This window comes from Struthio camelus, chromosome 9 (genome assembly GCF_040807025.1).
Source record: "Struthio camelus isolate bStrCam1 chromosome 9, bStrCam1.hap1, whole genome shotgun sequence".
NCBI lineage: Eukaryota > Metazoa > Chordata > Aves > Struthioniformes > Struthionidae > Struthio > Struthio camelus.
Genome location: NC_090950.1, coordinates 5,055,043 through 5,075,734, shown reverse-complemented (window position 1 = coordinate 5,075,734; position 20,692 = coordinate 5,055,043). Strand labels below are relative to the sequence as shown.

Sequence of the window (20,692 nt, the reverse complement as noted above, 5' to 3'; positions counted from 1 at the left end):
TGATTTAAGACAGCAGCAGAACTTTCCACTGAACTATAAACCCTTGTATTCAGTTTCCTGGTATCCACACAACCAGGAAGCTAATTGATGGCCGGGATAGTCCTGTGAGGAGAGGTCAGGACGTATTTAGAGTGCAGCAAGACAATGAGGTTTGTTTGTGTGTGCAGAACTGAACCGAATGCCACCAAACCCAGGGAGAAACACTGCGGGGGCAGCCGGCAGTCCTTTGAATCCACCTGTCTCCTTTTCCAGTATGGAAATAGCTATCCCCGGGCAGGAGAGCGTGTGTTTTCTGGGAGTAGACGGTGCTAGCATCTTGCACAGGATTGCTGGTCACGCCCTCGGCTGGTGTGGTGTGTTTAATGAGCCGTCTTCTGGTACGGGGACATATCAGCCAGGCCCAGTCAGCCCATGGTGGTAGTGATATGACACGACATTGCCCTCACCGTTCCCCAGGGGCGTGCGCCGCTGCGTGGACGCCCGTGCCCTGGCTGCCAGCGTGGAGAGGTGCACCATGCACGACTTAACTGAGGGCTGGTAAAATGCCTGGTGAAGTCAGTGGGGACTTTGTATGGATGCCAGAAGGGGCCAGGGTGGTCATTACCTCTTTTCTGGAGCTGGGTGGGGAGTGGAGCAGTAGTTTGGGGAGTGCGAGTGTCACATCTCTCTGCTTGAGAGGACTGCAAATATTTGAGTAGGCTTCTGCTAATTTCTGGTTTTCATGGAGAAATGGCATTGTCATGACTATCACTGCTCTTTCTGCTTTGAAGAATAAGCTTTCAGCACCCAGAGAGTCAACAAACGCTTTGATAAGGCTGTTGAAAATGAGAAAAGCCAACATTCATGCCCTGCGGCAAAGAAGTGTATGAGTGGCCTTATTTCCTCATTCCTTCCATCCTCAGATATTTCGAGTGGCTTTAGAAGGCTGTTTCTCCTTTCTCTGTGCAGTGGCAGCTGGATGCTGCTGTCTGCGGCAAGACTAGCCAAAGGCAGGGCGGCCTCTGTCCCAAGCACACAGGGTAAGTTGCTGCTCCGGGGAGGGAGGGAGCCTGCTGGCAGGACATTTGCCACGAAAGGTTGCCAGTGCTTGAGAGCTATGCTGTCTTGTCTGTCAGAGCACGGATCTGTTGACCTTCAGCATGCTGCTTGGCTTGCTTTTCGTTGCTGGCCTTTCTAGACAGGCAGAATGACTCTGGCCGGGCTGAGCACAGTCATTAAGGCATTAATCCTTTTATAATCTCCAAATAGCTCATCCTTTGAAGGCAGGGCGGGGGACTGAGGCAGGTGTGACAGACCCCCCTCCCTGTGACCTCACTTGGAGGCCAGTGAGCTCTCCTGGCTGCCACTGGTCCCTGGAAGAGGTTGCGTCCTCTCCAAACCACCCTGAGACCAGCTCTCAAAATGGCTCCTTCAGCTTTTCCAGGGACAATCTTTGTTAGTCTTTGCATTCCCTGCGGTAGGTTTAGGGAGCATTTGCTAAGGTGTCCCAGTAACCTGAATTGTGCATTGGCCAAGCCCTTGGGCAACAGGCTCTGTTGTTAACCGCTTATCGTAAAATTGTCCTCAGACAAGCTGGGTTAATGTCTAATGCGAAATACCTCTGAGATGGGTAATAGGGTTACAAATGTTTTAAGAGACATAGGTGAAGAAATGAAGGGAAAAAAGCATGCTATATCTCCTTACAGTGGGTATTAAACATGAAAGCAGACTGGCCTTCTTGACACATCCTTTCTCAGAAACTCTAGCTTTTTGCACACTGTCTTGTATTGTGCAAATCTGGTGGAGATTTTATAGCTATTCTCTTTTTCAGAGTCCTCTAGATTACCTTGGCAGGGATTTTCCCTTGAAGCATATTCCGGTTTTGTTCAGGAGAGAGCCTTGCCCCTTCTAATTAAAATAAGCGGCATGTCACTTCCTGGGAGAGGCGGAAGGTACTTCACTAGACCAAGTGCCATCTTTTGTATTTTGTCAAATCTTTTTCTTGTTGACCCCGTAGATGTAAGAGTTATCTCCTCTGCCCAATCAACCTGATATTTTCTATTAATCCATGTGGGGACAAACTTGCTTGGAAAGTAAGTTTGGAAAAAACGTATGCAAATCATTACGATGTTTGAGTGAAACCAGACCCTGGCGTAACTTACCCCCAAAGCCCTCCTTCCTGAGACACCACGAGAGCAGAGTTGTGCACTGGGGTTTGTTGTTCCTTGAGAACACCGTCTCCAGATATGCACGCTCCCTGGTTGTGTTCACCTGGAGCTTGAGCTGAGGGACATGAATGGCTGCTAGGACTGCTGCATCTCGCACTGGTCATTCAGAGGCAAGGCCATGAGAAAGTTTTCATTGCAGTTACTTCTTCTTGACCCAAGATACCAGGACGCTGTGGAAGGAACTGGATGCCCTACATCAGTGGGCCACGGTCGCCTAAGCTATTGGATGAGCTGATTGCACAACGGCGGCAACAGGGGCAGTATGACTTACAGAAGCCATCAAGGAAGCTACCTCTTGTCTTTGAGATGGTCTCTGCTGCTGGCAGGACATACGAAAGTGTCGGTAAGGGCTGAAGAACTTGAGTTCAGCTGGAGAAGCGATAGCATTCTTCTAAGGCAACTGCAAGCTCTGGATGCCAAGTTGGGAGAGCGGTGTTGTGTGTAAACGGCTTTCCACCTAATAGACCTGCAGGTCTGTATGATGGTGGCTTTGCTCAGGTCTGGTCCTGCCTAGCCCTTAAAGGCCTTTACCTTTCCTAACGCATAAGTCAACTGGAGGCTCAGCCTGGTTGCTTAGCGAGCAGCGTTACAGAGGAGTCACCCTGGAGTTTCAGTGGGTACCTCTCTGAACGACAGCTACCAAAATGTGATCTCAAGTGCCTCTAAGGTAAGAATCTGGTGCTTATCAGGACTGAAGGAGGTGTTAGGATGCCGGTAGGAGATGGATAAACAAATTTAGGGGGAACTGGGCCTGGTCTTGGTACATATTGTTCCTTGGACCAGAGGCGCTGCAGGTGTTCCCAAGACCCAGAGTGACACAAAGGAGGCCTGTTACGTCCCTCAGAACACGCGAAGCTGGCTGGCAGGAGGAACGTGTCCAAGGGGAGACAGGACTAGTTTCTCCACATGTAAACGCACGGGTTCTTGCCAAGAACCGGGAGGTAAGTGGTGCCTGGAGCTGCCCCATCCTTGCACTGTGCTGTAGGCAGTGGTGCTGTTCACAGACCAGAGGCCGAAAGCACAGATTTGCTCTACCGAGTTAGCACTACTGGCATTCTCCTTTACCACCTCTCTAGCCCTCCTCCAGGGCCGGACCTTCTAGACTAACGGTGCGTTGCTCTCATTCCCACCCAAAACATCAACAACGTAACGTGTAGCACTACGGTTTTCCCCTGCCACACTGCTACCTTCCTGTAGAAGATAGCTGAAGTGCTTGCTGAAGACACAGGCGGTTTGCTGTAGCACGCAATACCTGCCAAATACAGGCTGCCTACTCCTTCCTGCATTCAGCGCCACTCATCCTGGCCATGGGAGACATCCAAAACATCGAAATCATTTTTGCTCCTGCCAGATCTTCACGCTTTCCCAGGTATTTTGCTACCACCTTGAAATACCCTGTTCCCTAGGTTGAAGCCTCCAGACGCGCTGGTGCATTGCTTCCCCAGCAGCCTGGTAGTCTGAATCACGAGTAATCAGATACCTCCTTGGTTCACGTTCCCTTTCTAAAGAAGCTGTAAAAGATCAACCTTAGAGGCTGCCACTCTAAAATGAACATTGCAAGCCATCTGATTCCAGCCAAAGCATATCTGGAATGAACATCCTTGGGTTGCTATGGAGATGCCCAATGGGTATCTCTAACTTTTCAGAGACCTGGCAGGATGCCGGGGCATCCTAAGCAGCAGTACTTTAGCAGTGCTGAAATATATCCCCTTTGCTCCAGGGGACGGGAGCCCAAAACATAGTCAGGAAAGACTTCTCTTTTTGAGATGAGATGGTCTCACCTGTGGAGGTGGACTGTCTGTCTTCTCCAGTTGCTGCTTGCACTTCCACGTGAGCTGTTGAAAATATGAGCAAATGTTATTAGACTCGATCCTAGAGCAGCTGACCAAAAATCACATTATGCTCTCCTTCCTGCTTATATGAGCTTGTGTAGCTTCAGGAAGCTGAGCACTGAATGGCATAACGCTGCAGGTCTGGCAAGACGCACAGCGCTTTATTCTGAGAAGGAGAAAGTTGTTCCGATAAGGAAATGAAAAAAAGGGAATAAAGCACCCTCAGTGCTGGCATACTGGACTAAGCATTGGAGCCAGGCCCAAAGGGTTAAAGCATCCCAGAAAGCCTAAGAGAGTCCCTCAGGATAGCTCCTGAGCAGACTCAAGTAATGAATTTTCACTTCTATACTTTCATTATCATTGTTCTTAGCTGGAGATTTACCATTTGTCCCCCTTAGCTCTGCGACACATTACTCGTGTCATTGAGACAGTTGCAAGGACAGTGCTTTCATTCAGCTTTTCTGTTGGAAACGTGATGGGCTGAATTCCTGAGGGCTCCCCGCTAAGCCTCAGCTCCAGGGAAGGAGAATTGTGCATGGGTTGTTACCCCAGCAATGTTCTCCTGCTTTGCCTGCTCTCTCCTGCTGTCTCCTGTAGATTGCCTGAAGAAGTCCCAGGTTTACTGTAGCTCCGAAACAGCTGTTATCCTCAACAAAGCCCGTAATTTGGCTTTTTCAGAGATGAACTGATGGCTAGCATCCACCCTCATTTCCCTGCTAATCCAGCCAAACGTGTATATCACATTTAAAGGCAAGAAAACGCATGCTTGGATTAGCATTGCTACAATCAGTGGGAAGGAGTATCGTTCGCTTCACTGCAAGCAAGATTAGTCTTTTATTTCAGCAACAGATTTCGTTATGTCATGTAAACAACCTACATCCTTTTTGTGGGGTAAAGAGAAGAGCAAATGTAAAAGCGCACTGCAGCACTGTAGTAGAAAACGAGTGGCAGTGCTTGGCTGTACCTCAGCACTGTTTCTGGATCGGATACTCTTTCTCATAGTTCATGCTATTTATTAGTTCCCTAGAAATTACAGACCTGGGGAAGCCGCGTTGGTAATTCTTGTATCGCACTCTGCGTGCCTCACTTGGAGTTTATGTACCCCCTCGAGTTAGACCAAGGAAAGGGATATTAGCGTTCCCAAGAATCCCAGAAAGTCAAAAAGCAGCAGGGGAAAGGCAGTTTCCCCCATGAACTGATCCTTACCAGGATGCTATGCTTGAGGTTTTTAAACATCAGCACCACCTAATCTACTGATAATGCTGATCCCAGGATTGACTTACTTAGGTCACTGGCTTTCCCTTCGTCTTCCTTTTCACAGCTCCAGCACAACCTGTAGGGATATCATAGCCATCAATTCACAGAAAGATACAATTTGCTCTTACTAAGAGTCCTTTATTAATGGAAGTGTTTTGTAATTGAAAGATGCCCCGTTGTGTCCCCGTATGGGACCAGGTATTACGCAAGTGGTGTGATTTTTTTTCTTCCCGCAGGTCTCAAGCGACCAGGCTGCCCGCAACGGACGTGAGAAGTTCTGTCAAATACAAATTTTACTTTTTCACCCAGTTTATTTCAATGCGGCTCTCATTTCTGAGCAGGATTTTCTTTTTTCTCCCCCCCCCCCCCAAGATGTGCTGCATCCGGCACAGATGCTCATAGCGGGGCTTTCCGTGTGGCTGCGCACAGCCCTACCGCCCTTGGGGCTTCCCTGCCGAGCTGCTGGTGGCCGCAGACGTGGCGGCGCCTTTTGCCCTCTCCTTGCCCAGTGACTCCGGGGCTGCGCGAGGAGCCGGTGCCTTTGGGCTGGGGACTCTCCTCGCTTTCTGATCTGGGTCGCTGTCGGCCGTAGGGTTAGCCAAGCAAGGGAAGAGCCGGCCCCTCTGGCATGATGACGGCTGCGCTGCAGGGCCGAGGACACGCCGAGGAGCAGGCCCCGTTGGGCTAAGGGAAAACACGGCGCTGAAAGAGGGGGAAAGGAAAAGACGGCGAAGGAGAGAGAAACCAACGGTGAAATGCGAAGGTAGGGACACCCGGGGAATTAGGGTCGCCATAAGTGAGCCGACCCCCCAGGTGGAGGGGCTTCTCCCAGGTGCGGGTGGCCACCCCCCTGGGCTGCGCTGAGGACCTCCCCGGGGGGCCAGGCGCCGGTGGACCCCGGTGCTCGGCCTCGGTGTGGCAACAGGGAGTAGAGGGGAGCCCAGCTGAGCGGCACCCTTAAACGCCCGCTTGCTCCTGCTGCGGGAGACCTGCCTCTCTGCCCAGTCGCCCAGCGCAGGCCGATCCCTCGAGGGATGAGAAGGTGCCTGGTCGTTGCTCTAAAATACTCGGCTAAATAACGGTTCCTGAGCATCGTTCTCGAGCCCTGCGCGTTTCGCACTCGCCGGGGTTTGGCGCGCGCTCCTCCGCTGCGGGTGCGGTGCCGCGCGAGCCGGCTGGGTGCCCTTCGGCCTGCAGCCCCGCGCGGCGGCCGCCTCCCCTCTAGCGGGGCGGCGCGAGGCGTTTGGCGCCACCCCGCCGTCGCGTAGCCCCGTTAACGCCGCGTGCGGAGGCATGCGGGGCCTCCGCTGCGCCGCCGAACGCTTTGCCCGCGCTCCCCTTCCAGGCAACTCTCGGCCTTTCTTCCCGCTCGGCGGCCAAACGTCAGCGGATCCGGATCGCTCGCAGCCCCTTGGGGCAGCCGGCTCTTTGCTCTCTCCGTCGGCGCTGGGTCGGATGACAGGGCGTGCTAGCGGGCTCCCCCCGCCGGAGTATTATTGTCGGTGTTTATCTGTATGGGAACGCTGCCCTCCTCCGCGCCCGCCGGGCGGCCCTCAGTCGGCCCTGTTAATACCTTTCAGTTACTGCGGCCGGCGCGAAGAGGGGAGTCCGAAAAGCGGCGACGGGGAAGGGGGGGAGGCGGAGCGGCGGCGGCCCGGCAGCGACGGGCGCCTTTGGGCAGCGCGGCCCCTCCGCTCGTGACGGCCGCGGCCGGCCGGAGGGGCAGCGCGGCGCCCGGGGCCGGCTCGCTCGAGGGCAGGAGGCCGCGGCGAAGCGGAACGGCAGGCAGCGCAGCGGTTGCCCGGCTCTGGCCCGCTTTCGAGCGGCCCTTTCAATTAACCGGCTCCCGTTACAGCGTTTGCCAACTGTACGGGGGATGAGGCAAGGGCACATGGGCGTAACGGGATCCAGGAGGATTCCCCGCGTGCCAGGAAGTTGGAGCCGCCGCCGCTGCCCTTTCCTCTTGACGGGTGCGCCTTTGCTCAGAGGAGACGGGTGCGCGCGGCGCCGGGGCCGTGCGCACGCGCGTTCCCCCCGGCTCCGGCCGGCCGGCAGCGCCTCTCGCCCCGGGGCCCAGGTGGCCCGACAGAAATCATGTGCTGCGGCAAGGAGCCGGGGGTTGGCAGCGCCCCGGGGCCCGCTCGGCGGGGCCATCTGCTCGCGGCCCGGCCGGCGTCTCCAAAGGGCGGGCGGGCGGGCGGGCCGCGGCGTGCCGGGCATCTGGCAGTAACAGGATCCGAGGGGCTTGGGAGAGAGGAGCTGACGGCCGTCTTTGCGAGCTCGGCGTCGCGCGCGTTTGGCCGGGCGGGCTGGGGAAGAGCGGCCGCGAGCGACAGCGGTTTTGCGTGTTTCTCCCCCGCCCGGAGTTGTTTCGATGGGGCGCAGGGGCGGTCGGAGGGATCAGAAACGCGCCTCTTACGTCGAGGACGCGCCTCGGCGGAGCCGGGGGGAGAAAAACCCGGAGAGGGCTTTCGTTCAGCGCTGCGCCTTGGCTGCCGAACACCAGGCTCCGCGTTCCCCGCCCCCCCCAAATTAACGCCGCGTTAATTGAATTTGGGCGGGTGGAAAGGTACCCGTGGGAGGAGACCATGCACTAGGCAACGACAGCCCCCTGAAACGCCTCTTGACGTTAACGGGACCTTGTATTTTCGTCGAAACCAGCCGCCGTCCGCCCCGTCCCTGCCGTCGTCGGGCCCTGGCGAGGGTCCTCCGAAGTCAGCGCGGCCTAAAAAGCCCCCGGGTTTGGCTCCAAAGAGAGCTGGCAGCTCGGGGAGGGAGAGCGCTGCTCCTTCAGGCTTTACCTGTGAGCGTTTCTGTCGGTTCTCAGCGCGTGGGAGTTGCGTGATAGCTGCTCCGTTCCTTTGCTCTTGCTCCCTAAGTCAATGAATTAGCCAGAATCTCTGTTTCAGCTGAAAAAGGCGTTTCTAGCACTCGTAAGAGCAGAGACGAGTGCGGATATGCGGCTCTTCCAGCCCAGAAACCCAAAGTCGAAGAAACCTAAATCTCTTTGACTTAAAGGTCACGAGACTTAGTGCCATGATATTTGAGGGCCTCTTGGTTTTCGAAGCAAGCAAGCCCTCGGCTTGCCAGGTCGCTGCCCCGGGTTATAAGCTGCAACTGAAGACTTAACTTGTTTTCATCTGCTTTAAAAGAGGTTTGCTGACAGAGTAGTTCCCCGTAGAAAAGGTCTTCACACGAGGTCTGTTAGAAAGTGTGCTACCTCCATCTTGGAGACCGGCCAGCGGGGAGAGCCTTGGCGGAGGCTGCCGGGAGCCTGACGGCAGAGCCGGGCCGCGAACCGCCTCGGTCTTCTGCTAGTCCCGACGCGGCGCTGGAGGGTTTCCCAATCAGGCTAACGAAGCGGTAACGCCCCGTCTCCGCCGCGGCGCCGGCGCCACGGAGGAGAACCCAACGCGCGGCCGGCTGGCGAGAAACGCCGCTCCGTGCCCTCCAGCGGCGAGGCTCCCGCTGCCGCCCGCCGGAGACCCCCGGTGCAGGCCGCCTCCTTCGAGATGAGCCCTTCCTGCCTTCCGGTAAACACGGCGCCCGTGCGTGTATGCGCGTCGGAGGTAGCGTGCTGGGGCACTGCGTTGCCGCAAGTTTGGCGGCTCTCGTTCTGCCCACCACTCCGCGGCGTTCGCGGGCTCGGCCCGGCGAGGGAGGCGCCGCGCGGCCCCGCCGTGGCAGCGCAGAGGCGTCCCGCGGGCCAGGCGCGCGCGTGCCCCGGCGCCAAGCTCCAGCCTGCGAGCGGCACGAAGCGACGCCGTGGCCCGCGCTGGCGCCGGCTGGCAGCTCCGGGCAGCGGCGTCTCCCGGCCCCGCTCCTAAAGCACGTAGGCGCCGCACAGAAACTGCCGGGAGCCGATGTGCCCCCACCCCGGCATCTCTTCCCGGCGCTCAGGGGTGGCTGTTTTTCCACCAGAAGTTACTTAATGTATTTAAAAAAAAAAAAAAAAAAAGAGCTGAATTATGATTGCAGTGTCAGCGGACAGAGCTGCGATTCACGGGGCTGGTGATGTCATGGGGGTGCGATGTTGCCCGAATTACTTACTTTTCAGTAGAAACTGCCAAGGATATCAATTACATAGGAAAAGCAATATTCAGTAACGCAGTGACTAATACAAATGATTAAACGTCGCCATAAATTACAGAGATGGGGCACATGCTTTTTCTGCACTTAAATACACGGGGGCAGGTGCTCAGCGGCTATAAACGCTCCCATCCGCCTTTACTTAAATGAATCCCCATAAGTCAACGGCTGTTTCCGTCGGCGGAGAGCCGGCTCCTGGTTTACTAACCTTTAACGCACGCGTGCAGCAGGGAAGCCGCTCCGCTGGTTGCCCGCGTTCAGCGCGGTGGAAGTCCCTCACCCCCATAAACACCTCATTAATTTCCCCGCTTTTAAGGAAATGAAGCCGTACGGGGATACGCCACCAGCGAGCAAACTGCACGGTACCGATGTCACCAATTAACGTTTCAAGAAATAATAGTATACTTCAGATGCTGAACGTTTCTTCCCCTAAATTAATTTGTTGCTGTACAATAAAACAAGACTACTGTCCTACCCAGAAGTTGCTCAATTAACATTCGGGCCACGTCCAAAGTAGTAGAAGGGGAAAAAATATAAGGGACATATGTCTTTTTCTTCTTGCTTTGCATTATGTCTCCAGGCAAACGACATCTATTCAATTAAGCGCATAAGTCTACAATAGCACCTAAGGACCGCAGGGACTCGGGCGCTGCTCTCGGAGACGTTACCAGAAATCGCGCTCGGCAAAGAAAAAGCGTGAGTAACATGTACGTAGTCTCCTGGCACACCCTGCTAACGCGCTGGCTGCAATGTGTCGCCCGTCGGGGACCAACGCTTGCCCAAAAGCTCGTCCTCCCACCACCCTGGAAATACATACAGGGGGCGAAAGGAGGAAAAAGCGAGCTGCAGCTCAGCGCCGAGCTAAGGAGCCAGGGCGCTCTCCCACTGCTAGCGGGCTGCGCCGGGTCTGAGCTCCGCCGCGCTCGCCCCGCTGCGTTGCGGATGTGCGCGGCTTACGTTTTCCAAAAACCAGCAAGCTTTACGGCTGCGTCAGTCGCTCGCGTGAGGAGCCCGCTCGGTTTGTGGTTACCTCCTTGCCAAGGCGATGCAGCAGCTTCTGACGTTTCCCATGCGGGCGAAGGCGCGAGCCGGACCTCGGGGCTCTGCGCGACGGGCTGCAGCCTCGCTCGCCTTGTGCAAAATGGGATGGGTTAAGGCAAAAGGAGGAAGTAAGAGCAAGCGTACAGTCAGCCTGGGACTGATCTTTGTACCTGCGAACGCAACTCCCATTGGCAGTACCATGGGCGCACGCCCATGAAAGGTGAGAAAAGGCCAGTTTACCTGGCCTGGGGTGGTACCAGCGCACAGCTATTTTTCCTCCTGGAAACATTGACGGCTTGGGTGAAGGTAGCAGGAAGCACCGTTGCGTGCAGGTGCATCCGTGAAACGAGCTGTAACACGTTCTTCATCCTTCCCAGCCGGGCTGGGAAAAGAAAACTGAAAGCGGTTTTATTGGGTGGTGGCACCTGCAGGTATGCAGGGAGGAGGCGTTTGCGTACTTGGGCTGTGGCTGGCTTTAAAGCACTGTGGGGCTATCAGCAGGGCTGTGCTGCCGGCTTCCCGCAAATGCCCTGGAAATCAAATCGCGCTGCTCCAGGAGCGCTGATAGGAGCAGAAACGAAACTCATCTCGCTTCCACCAGGCCACGCAGACAGGAGGCAACACCGGTTCAACAGGGCTAGCGCGCAGGCAGGAAGGCATCTCTCTTCTTGAGCATCGGCTCAAAAATTTGTGTTTGTTATTTATACTTTTATTTATTTGTGTGTTGCTTAGGGCCTTCCTAAGCGTCTGGTGACTTACAGCTAAGAAAAAGCAACATCTGGAGACGTTTGCTGCTTCCCCTGGATTGCAGCACAGCTATGAGCCGGGATGGGTTGCACCAGGGCATGGTTTGGTGGGCAAGTGGTAAAGTCCAGCATCCCTCTTGTAGGCAATCAGAAACGGTCTCTAGGTCATCAGGGCAGGGAAACAGCTTGCTCCTCGGGGACACACGCGGCCTAATACAGAAATTGGGTGTGAAACTAATAAGCATTAGGAGAGAGCAGCCTGATGGAGCGGCTCTTTGGCAGGTAGGACTCTGGGGAGATGTTTCTATTTCTCGTTCCTCCGGCAGTGCCCGGCCCTGGCCAGAGGCCGGTGAGGGGCCTCCAAGAAGCAGCTTTCCTTGGGGCCGGAGCGGGGCCAGTCAAGTGCCGCCGCGGTGTCATCCGGGGGAACCGTGCGTTTCCCAGCTCATCCAGCTCCTAGAATAGAGGCAAGAGCTCCCCAATCTTCATGCTATGTCCTGCTGTGACATAAAGGTGGTTGGAAAGCAGTTTGGTTTAAATCCCTCCCCCCCAGATCTCATCCGGAGAGGACAGGTGGCAGCCGGGTGTCTTCTCCGTGGGCTCTCAGTGCCACCCACGGCTGTCTGGCAGGAGCACCGCGCAGAGCTGTCGAGGGTAAGTCCAGCGATCCACCTAGCTCCTGAAACGCCGGCTGCCCTCGTGGGTAATGAGAAATGCATTGGGTAACGTGGAAAAGCTGGGAGATATGGAAGAGTGAGATCAGTCGCTGCCTGGATTAATTCAATGCCGGTAGCTGGAAAAATTAATAAAGTGCAGATCTATATCAACCTAGGTGATTTTCGTAAAGCCGTAACGTATGAACGTTACCCATTGAAAACTGTTGAAATAGGAGCCAAGGCTCAGGTCTGCGAGAGGATTTGCGCAGTGGGACGTGGCGCCTTACGGTGCCCCTGGGCAGTGTCTGAGCCCGAGCGGTGCCCAGACGGCGAGGCTGCCGGGAGGAGAAGTAGGGGCTGAGTCTGGAGCTGTAGACTGCAGTCCGTTTGGGTAGAGCTGAACCAGGTCTCACCACCCTGAGTAAATACAGCGGTGGCTGAGAAACCGGGGTGGTGGAAAGCATGTTTTCTCCGCGCTTTTCACATGTAGTTGGTGGATCCTGGTGTCCCAGAGCTGTGGGCTGATGTGTCCAAGCTGAGACAGCCCTTAGGAGCCTCTAGCTCGGCTGCGGGGGCCTGCTCACCTCCCCTTGCGGGAGGCGATGGAGATCTCTTTGTAGTCGTCTTGTAAAGACTTAGAGCGTGAACATCCCAAGTGCCAGCTTCCGGATGCGGTCTTCAGAAAATGAAGCCGGATGAGCTGAACTCAGACTCCATGACTGAGATATAAGCACACTGGAAGTCTGTTATATGCATTTGTGGAGAATGATTTCCTAGGTTATACTGGAGTCATCCCAGGTGAGCTTTGAATTTGGAGCAGAGAGTTTAAAAAGGGCACAGGCAGACTAAGGTGAGTTTTGCACCTGCCAAGAACAGTTAAACCAAAGGTTAAACCAGCCTTGGCTCTGCTGCGTACCGTAAAGGAGGTTTGGTCGGCTATGGCGAGCGACAGCTAGCCAGAGCAACCCACGGGGAAGCTCTGGGTGGTCAGTAAGAGGCAGGAGAGCTGCGGGAAGGTGGCCTTGCCTCGCTTTGCGCAGAGACACCCCGAGCGGTGCCAGGCGGTTAAAAGCACAATGGGCTCCGAACCTCTGGTTTGAAAACGCTGCGGTTTCTCGCTGCAGGGGCTTCGAGTCATTTTTTGCCTTCTGCTCGTGTATCTGAGCTTCCCCTGCGGAAAGATCTCAGCAAGAAGGATGCTGCTTTAGCCCGGGGCCGTAGGACGCAGCATGCTCAGCCGTTTCGGCCTTAAAGGCCTCAGAAGATGTTATAAAATCCTCCCGTCCTCTAACTCATTCCTTCTCTTTTAGAAAGAGGAAAATCCTCGCTGTCGGCTTTGATCAGACCTGTTGCGTTGGTTACTCATGAACTCAGACTCAGGGACCTGGATGAGGACGGACGGACGTGAGCTTCCCTAGAGCCATCATGTCACAAGAAGGCTTTGCATCAGCCTTATGTCATTAGCTGTCCTTGAAACCTGTCTGCTTCAGCGGTGGTAGGTTTACCCTCAAATCACCGCAGAGCAGACTCGGAGAACTAGGGCTGGCCCAGGTGCCCAGGGCTCCGGGGTCCCACCAGCCTCTGCTGGCGTCGTTTCCAGCAGGGACCTGTCCGAGCTGGTCTCAGAAATGCTAATGACAAAGATTTTGGGGGGGGAAGGTCATGTACGGCCTGGCCGGACGCGTGTAGATCTGTGCTGTTAAAGGCGGGCGGGCTTAAGGGTAGATCGTGCAACAGAAATCAGAAACGCGTTCAGTGGACTTGGCTGGAGCTCGGCCGTTTCGCTGCGCCAGCCAGAGGTATCTCGGGGTGTTTGCTGAAAGCGTTTTGTGTGCGTTTGTGCAAGAAGTAGCGTCACGTTTCTTTGGGAAACATGGACTTTTCACCCCGGGGGCGGAGGGGGGGGGGAAAACAACAACAAAAGAAAACAATTTAACTACGTGTTTTGGGGAAGTTGGCTGAAAAGTGAAACATTTCACGTGCCAATTGAAATACCTGCGGGAAAAGAGAACATGCTGTGCCCTGAGAGGGGCTGGGGGGCACCGGGGCTCTTCGGGGGAAGGAAAGGCAGAAAGCCTTTGCCCGCGGCGCCGCGGCTGCTGGCAGCGAGGTTTTGCTTACGCCGGACGTCGCTAGGAAGAGGAGCGCGACGCGTATTTAGCCGCGACTGTTTGCTTTTCCCTTTGACCTGAAGGAGATCCGGGTAAGGGCCAAGCGGTGCGGAGCTACGACGAGCCGGGGCGGGGGCAGCCGTCTGCCCCGGCGGGATCGCTCGGGCCGGACACCCGTTTCGAAGGCGCTGAGGCCAGGCGCTCCAGCCGGAGCGGGCTGCTCTGAAGGCGCTCGCGCCCGTGCCCTCCGCTGCCGTAGATTGTGCTCGTCTGGCTGCTTTGCACGTGAGGTCACCCGCCGCCACCACCACCGCCATCCCGGAGGTCGGCGGGAGAACACGTCGGCTCGGCGCGCGCGCGCGCTCCGCCGGCGTTAGGAGAACCGGCCGCGGCCATCGAAAAAGCAGCCTGGTGGGTCTCCCACCGCTGCGACGCCCTGGGTGGGCGAGCGTCCCGCGGACAGCTCCTTCCTCGACGTTAAGCTCGGGTCGCCGGGCGCCAGCGAGTGACCCGGCGGCGGTCTTGCCCGACCTGTTGCAGCGCGTTGGCGCTCGTTTTTCAGCATCGCCCCGGGAAAAAGGTTCGGGCTCGGCTTCCAGCTGGGAAACCAGCCCAGCGCTGGGATTAGGGAAACTCCGGTGGCAGGTTCCCCTCCCCGCTTCTTTCTGGGGCCTCAGAAGATGAATCGGTTGTTGCTTCAGCAGCGAGAAGTTTCCGCGGAGGAAGGACGCAGCGGGCTGGCGCCCGTGCCTTCAGAGCAGCGGGAGCCTTTTGGTTGTAGGTCCCGGCTGAAAGCGTTGGCCTGTCTGCGTTGTGCTTCCTGCGTCGCGGATGCTGTGACTTCAGAGGGCCGGCGGCGACGAGAGCTGCCGTCGCTTCTCGCAGCTAGCCTTGGCAGGAAGCGTCATCCTCAGCCTCTCTCTTCGGCCTGAAGAAACGGAAGTTGAAGCCGGATTAGCGGGAGAGGAAAAGGCGGCATCTGTTTTCAGAGCCGTTTTTTGCTTTTCTCCCCCCCCCCCTTCACCGTTTGTTAATGCTCTGTCTTCAAAGGGAACGAAGAGATTATATTTTTTTCCTTCCCACCTGTAGGGACGGGCAGAGAGGGCGAGCGGCGGAGCGAGTAGCGCGCCTCACCTCGTTTTGGCCCGCGGCCGCCCCTCGAAGGGGAGAGCTGCGCAGCGGGAACAGCCGCGTCGATGAAATCGCAGGGCTTTTCTTCTTCTTTTTTTTTTTTTTTTCCTTTGGGGGGTCTCTACCAGAAGACCTCGCTCCTCCTTGCCTGGCCCTGGAGAGCGAGGTCGCCCTGGGCTCGTCCTCCCGTCTCGCTTCGGTGGCCTCCCCCTTCCTGCAGCCTCCCCTCCCGAGCACCTACCCGAAATCTTTGCAACCCCCCCCCCAAACCCCCAAAAGGTACCGCTTTGCTTGGCGTCCGCAGCCCAGGAGCCTCCCGCCGGGGGCCGTCGGGGCCGCTGTTGCCTGGGGTTGGGCGGCCGGGTCTGCGGCCGGGGGGCGACGCCGGGGCTCTGCCTTACGCTCCCCCCCTCCAAAAAAAAATAAAAATCCCCCAAACGGGAGGCCGTCCTCCGGCTGACTCGCCCGCTCGGGTGGGCTTTACCCCGCGGCCGCGGAGAGCCGAGCGCTGGCCCCCGCCCCGTCGGGGGGGGGGGGGGGAGCTGCCGGTCCGCCCGCCCCGGGGCCGCCCCGTCGGGGGGGGGGGGGAGGAGGAGCGCGGCGGCCGCTGGGGGGCGCCGCGGCTCCGCGCACGGCGCCGCGGGGCGGGGCCTGGGGCGGGGCCGGGGGCGGGGCCGGGGCGCGGCGGCGGGCGCCGATTGGCGGCGGCGCGGGGCGGGGGCGGGGCGCGGCGGCGGGGGCCGCTGGCGGCGTGGCCGCGCGCCCCACTCGCGGCGGCGATGTGACCCGGGCGGCGCGGCCCCGTCCCCGGCTCCGGCCCCGGCCCGCTCCCGCGGCTCCCGCCTCGGCTCGGCTCGGCTCCCCGCCCGCGGCCGCCGGACGCACCCCCATGCCCGCACACGGCCGCCCGCCGGCAGCGGCTGACGCCTGCGGAGCGGCGCGCGGTGCCCGGGCGGGCCGCGGCGGCGGCGGCGGCGGCGGCGGCGGGGGCGGCGGCGGCGGCGATGGCTGCGCACCTGGTGCCGCCGCTGCTGCTGCTGCTGCTGCTGCTGTGGTGCTTGGCCGCCGCCGCGGCCGCCCTGGAAGGTAACGCGGGGCCGCCGGTGGGGAGGGAGTTGGGGGGGGGTTTCCACGCGTGCACCCCCTCCTCCACCCACGCGCGTGCGCCGGGCTCCGCGCGTGGGGGCAGCCCCCCACGCTGTCACCCGCGGCGCCTCCGCGGGGGGGTGGGGGGGGGACGAGGCCTCCGCGCGCGCCGCCGTCGAGGGGAGCCCACCCGGGGGCGCCACGCGTGGGGTGGGGGGTGGTTTCCCCGCGCGACGGGTCGCCTCTGGCGAGGGTCCAGGCCGGGCGCCCCGCTCTGCACCGCCGGCCCCGGCCGCGGCGTCTCTTGTCGCCCGGGCTCGCTGCGCTGAGGCCTGGCCGCAGCTCGGGACAGGGAGGCAGAGCCGCGGCGCCCCGAGGACCGGCCACCTGCTCGGCTCGGGCTCCCCCGGCGGCATCCCGGCCCCGCGCGGGATGCGGTGGCAAGATGGCTCCTAGCCAGAGCGAGTCGCCATCCATCCTCCCCCCGGGGGCAACTTTTGCTCTCCGTTTCGCTTGCTCTTTGCTTTCGCCCGGGCGCCGGAGTCGGGGGGGCTCCCGGGCGAGCGCCCAGCTTTGCGCCTCCCCTCCGTCGTCGTCGTCCCCTCTTCGCTGGACCTGTTGCAGGAGAGCGGTTGCTCTTTCCACTCTGCCGCGGAAATTACTGGGCCCAGAAAGTAGCAGCCTGGGAGGCATCTCGGGCGCGAAGACCGAGGCAGAGCGGGGCGGTCGGCTCCGATCGGGAGTTGGGGCCAGGGTCTCCCGGCGCGGCGCCGCGGAGGAGACGCCTCTTGGCGGACCTTCTTCAGATCTTCGGGGTTCTCCCGGGGCCCGAGTTCGATCCGCTAGGTTGGACGGGCGGCCCGGCCCGGGGCGGGGGCGGGGGGGGAGGGCTGCCGTCAGCGGCCCGAATAGCCCGTCCGAGCTCGAGGGTCTGTCTTGCGCCCCGGAGCTGCCGCGAGACCCGGGCCGCTGGTGGTCCTCTCCGTCGCCGCGTGCCGGAGAAGGGCCGTCTCCATCCCCCGCACCGTGCGTCCCGAATAAGCGAGCGAGACAAAGAGGTTTTTTCCCCCCCCCCCCTTATTTTTTGTTGTGTTTTGTTTTTTATTTTTAAGGGAAGGAGAAGGTCAGGGGGGACCCGGCCCCAGGCTGGAGCCACCTGCCCAAGCCCACGCTGGAGGCCAGCGTTAGGCGGGGGGCAGGGCGCAGCTCCCCCGGCCCCCCCCGGCGTTAGGTCTGGGACGGCCGAGGGGTGGGAGGCGGCGGGGGGGAGGCCGGGTCCGTCCCCGTCCGTGCGGCGCGAAGCTAACGCCCCGCGGCGCCCGGCTCTTGGGGCCGCGTCTCGGGGCGCTGCTGCCCTACTCCTACCCCTCACCGCGAGCGGGCGGCGACTGGTCCCGCGCCGGTCCTCCTCCGCGCCCGGCGAGAGGCCAGGGCCTCCTCCTCCTCGGAGGAGGAGGAGGTTTTCCCCCCCGGCGGCGGGTGAGATGCGCCGCCGAGCCACCCCGAGGGCTCCTCTCGCCCTCCTGGCCGGGCGTCTCGCCTCGCTCCCGGCAGCGTCGGTTGGGGTCCCTCGGGTCCTTCCTCCCGCCCTGGCGCCCCGGGGTGCGGGCGAGGCGGGTCGAAGCCGGCGTGAGCTTGGCGGGGTGTGGGGGGGGGGCCCCCAGCCCCTTGCCGGCCGGCGGCGGCGGCGAAGGCCGCTCTCCCTCCCGTTGATGGCTCTGCAGGTGTTGGCCCCGCCGCGAGGCGGATCTCCTCCAGGGCAGGCTGGGGGCGCCGGGGGTGGTTTTTGCCTCCGTCGCTCCGGGCGCTTCTCCGCTTACGCTCTGCGCGGGCCCGCCAGGCCGCCTTCCCTGCCGGCCTCGGAAGAGCAGCCCGGGAGAGGAGCGAGGGTGCGGGTTTGCTTCCCGAAGAGACGTCCCTGGCTTTTGTTCCTGCATCGGCGTTTTACGTGCTGCTTGACCTTGGGTACGCGTGTCCCCTGTCGTCCTCCGCCCGGCTCAGCGGCGGCGGGGCCGTCCCTGTCGGCGGTGGTCGCTCTCTGCCTTGCTCGCCGCCGCCGCGCGGCGGTTGGGTTGCGGGGCGACGCGCTGGGCAGCGGGCTCCCGGCTCTGCCGCGGGCGCCCGCCGTTTGGACGGGGAAGCGGCCCCCGCCGGCAGGCTGCTACCGCCCGGGAGGCTGCTCGCTTGCGCTCTCGCTTCTCCGGGCCCCGCGTGCCGCGGCCCCGCGCGGTGGCTGGGGCCGGAGATGGCAGCGGGGGCCTGAGCTCCTGCCGTCGCTGCCTGGTGCCGTAGCCCCTCCTGGAGCGGGGAGGAAGCCCCTCGGGTGGGGAGGGGGACGCTGCTGTCCCGGCCGCGGCTCCCTGCGGCGCGAGCTGCGGGCGCTGCTGCCCACGATCCCGCCAGCTCGCGGAGGCTTTTTGGCCTCCCCCAGGTGTGGGAAGTGGCTCGTCCCCCCCCCCCCAACCCCGGCTCGCGGACGCGGGGCCCGGCAGCTCTCGCCGTTGCGTCTCGCTGAACTCAGGCGCCTCCGAGCCGTGCGACGTGGTCAGGAGGGCGCTGCGACGCGCCGATGCCCCCCGACGCGCGCCGGCACCGTCCGTAACCGTTTAACTCGCGAGGCGAGTTGGCCGCGCGTTGGCAAGAGCGAAAGGGGCCGCCGCTCTCTCTCTCTGTTTCTCCTGACTTTTGCATTGTTAACGTGTGCGTTGGGCCGAGATTAACTTTCCCCGTATTTATTATTGTTGCATTTCCATGGAAGCTGGAGCTCCGAGAGCTGTGATAAATGGCCTGAAAGCTTCTGTAGTTTCTCTCGAGCTAATCTAAACACCCCTGCGTCCTTTGCTGAAAAGCTAATTTGTGATTTCCTATGGTAATGCCGCTTAGAGGCTTGTAACGACACACCGGGGTCTGCTTTCCCTCCTGTTTTTTTGCTGGGGGGTGAGGGGGGAGGAAAACGCTGCCGTCAGAAAATAGCGTGAAACCTGGAAACCGGCCATTAGTCCTACTTCTAAATTGTCAGTCCAATAACAAAACTCCAGAAAGCGTGTGGACCATATGGTCCGTTTTCTCACTCCTGGCCTGGAGCGCTTCCATCTCCCTGGATTTTTGGGTCCTCCAGGAGGAAGTCCGGTCGCGTTATGTAGGTGCTCCGAGCCCAAAGCGCGGGCTGAAGCGGAGTGAATCAGCGGCTGAGTCCGGGCGCGCAGGGTAAAATTTAGCAGCGAGGCGCTGGAGCCTCGGAAGGAAGAAAAGGATTCTCTTAAACTATTAAAAAAAAAAAAAACCCAAAGCCCAACCCCAATTATAAACAAGCGTTATCCTCCTTCTGAATAATTGAAGAGCCTTTCTGTTGAATATTTAATTACGATAATATTTGGTTAGCAGGGATCGTTGGTCTCCTTTTGTGCAATTGGGAGTTGCTGCAAGAAAACAACCTGCTCGAAGAAAACGTTTGGTCTACGATCATTGATTTTTCTTTTTCTATTTTTTTTTGTTCCCCCTCTAATCAGTTATTCAGTCGAAATTGGTTAATTAGCTCAGCTCCATTAAGACTCCTTGGCGTTTAAACTTGATGTTTCTAAATAATTATAGTTTTGCCTGCTAAACCCCCAACCCAGGGTGACCGAATTATTATTAAAATATACGTGCTCTCGCCTGCCTTTAATAAGTTCCCGCTGGGAAACCCCGCGGCGAAAAATCACGGCGGAAGGAGTTCAAAGTGGGAAGGGTCTCGGGGTCGAGCGCCAGCCGAGAGACACAACTTTGGTTCGGCGGCGCGTCTGTGAGCCGAAGCCGGAGGGCAGGGGCCGAGCAGCCGGGGACCCCCCGGTCCCTCCGGGATCCCCTCCGCCTTGGGCACCCCGGCTCCTGGGAGCGGCGCCTTTTGGGAAGAGTTTCGGATCGTGATGGTTAACCTGCTGGTTTTGTTCGTATCCCTTCATAAGCAGGTGGCTTCCTTTCGAGGACTTGGCGGGGGGGGTGGGGAAACCCCCCCCCCCCACATTAAATTTGTTTATTTATTTTACTTTTGATTGGGAAATAACTACTCCAAGTAATTAGGGATTAGTAGGGCCTCAGGTATGTGCTCGTTAGTGCGGTGCGAAGCGTTTAATATCGGGGGAGGCATCCCGGCAGCATTGCTGGTGTTGGAGGCTGATTAAGCTGTGATTTATTATGCAGCAAGTTAAATTTTGGTTCGGGTTGCGCTGCTGCTTTCTCCCCGGCACGCGGTCCTCACGGGTTGGATGGAGCGCCGGTTTGGGAAGGAAGAGGCTGCAGGACAGTGCCGGCTCTGCCCGTCCTCCCCCCGGGCTGCTGGACCAGTCACCGATCTCTGCTGGGCCTCGGTTTCCCCATGAGTAAAACAGGACGTCGGCTCCCTGCCTTGAGGTGGTGAGCGCGGGACTGGGGGCGAAGTGTCTGAGATGCCTCCAGGCTGGTGTTGGTCCACCTTTCGGTTAGTGCTGAAGCCAACCTTGCGGGGGGGGGAAGGACGGAGAAGGGAGCGGTGGTGATTGAAGTTTTATGGAGCTTTTT

At 59.2% G+C, this 20,692-nt stretch overlaps 2 protein-coding genes across 5 annotated transcripts in view; one reads left to right on the top strand and one right to left on the bottom strand.

Moving 5' to 3' along the window:
- Window positions 1-15,595, bottom strand: part of KY (kyphoscoliosis peptidase) — a 45,283-nt gene extending 29,688 nt beyond the window's left edge. Inside the window, exons 1-4 of one of the 2 annotated variants that reach the window (XM_068954882.1) lie at window positions 15,354-15,595; window positions 10,416-14,867; window positions 5,323-5,372; window positions 3,989-4,042 (exon numbers count right to left, since the gene is read on the bottom strand). In XM_068954882.1, coding sequence (XP_068810983.1) covers window positions 3,989-4,042; window positions 5,323-5,372; window positions 10,416-10,627 — 316 coding nt within the window. In that variant the 5' untranslated portion in view covers window positions 10,628-14,867; window positions 15,354-15,595. Of the gene's footprint in view, window positions 1-3,988; window positions 4,043-5,322; window positions 5,373-10,415; window positions 15,068-15,353 lie in introns of those variants that run through there. The other variant, XM_068954883.1, reaches the window with a different exon arrangement.
- EPHB1 (EPH receptor B1) overlaps window positions 5,996-20,692 on the top strand; it is a 129,580-nt gene continuing 114,883 nt past the window's right edge. Inside the window, exon 1 of one of the 3 annotated variants that reach the window (XM_068954879.1) lies at window positions 5,996-6,059. Coding sequence is in view for 1 of the 3 variants with exons in the window: in XM_068954878.1 (XP_068810979.1) it covers window positions 16,075-16,156 (82 nt within the window). In the remaining 2 variants the exon portion in view is untranslated. Of the gene's footprint in view, window positions 6,060-16,038; window positions 16,157-18,094; window positions 18,122-20,692 lie in introns of those variants that run through there. The other 2 variants (XM_068954878.1, XM_068954881.1) reach the window with 2 other exon arrangements.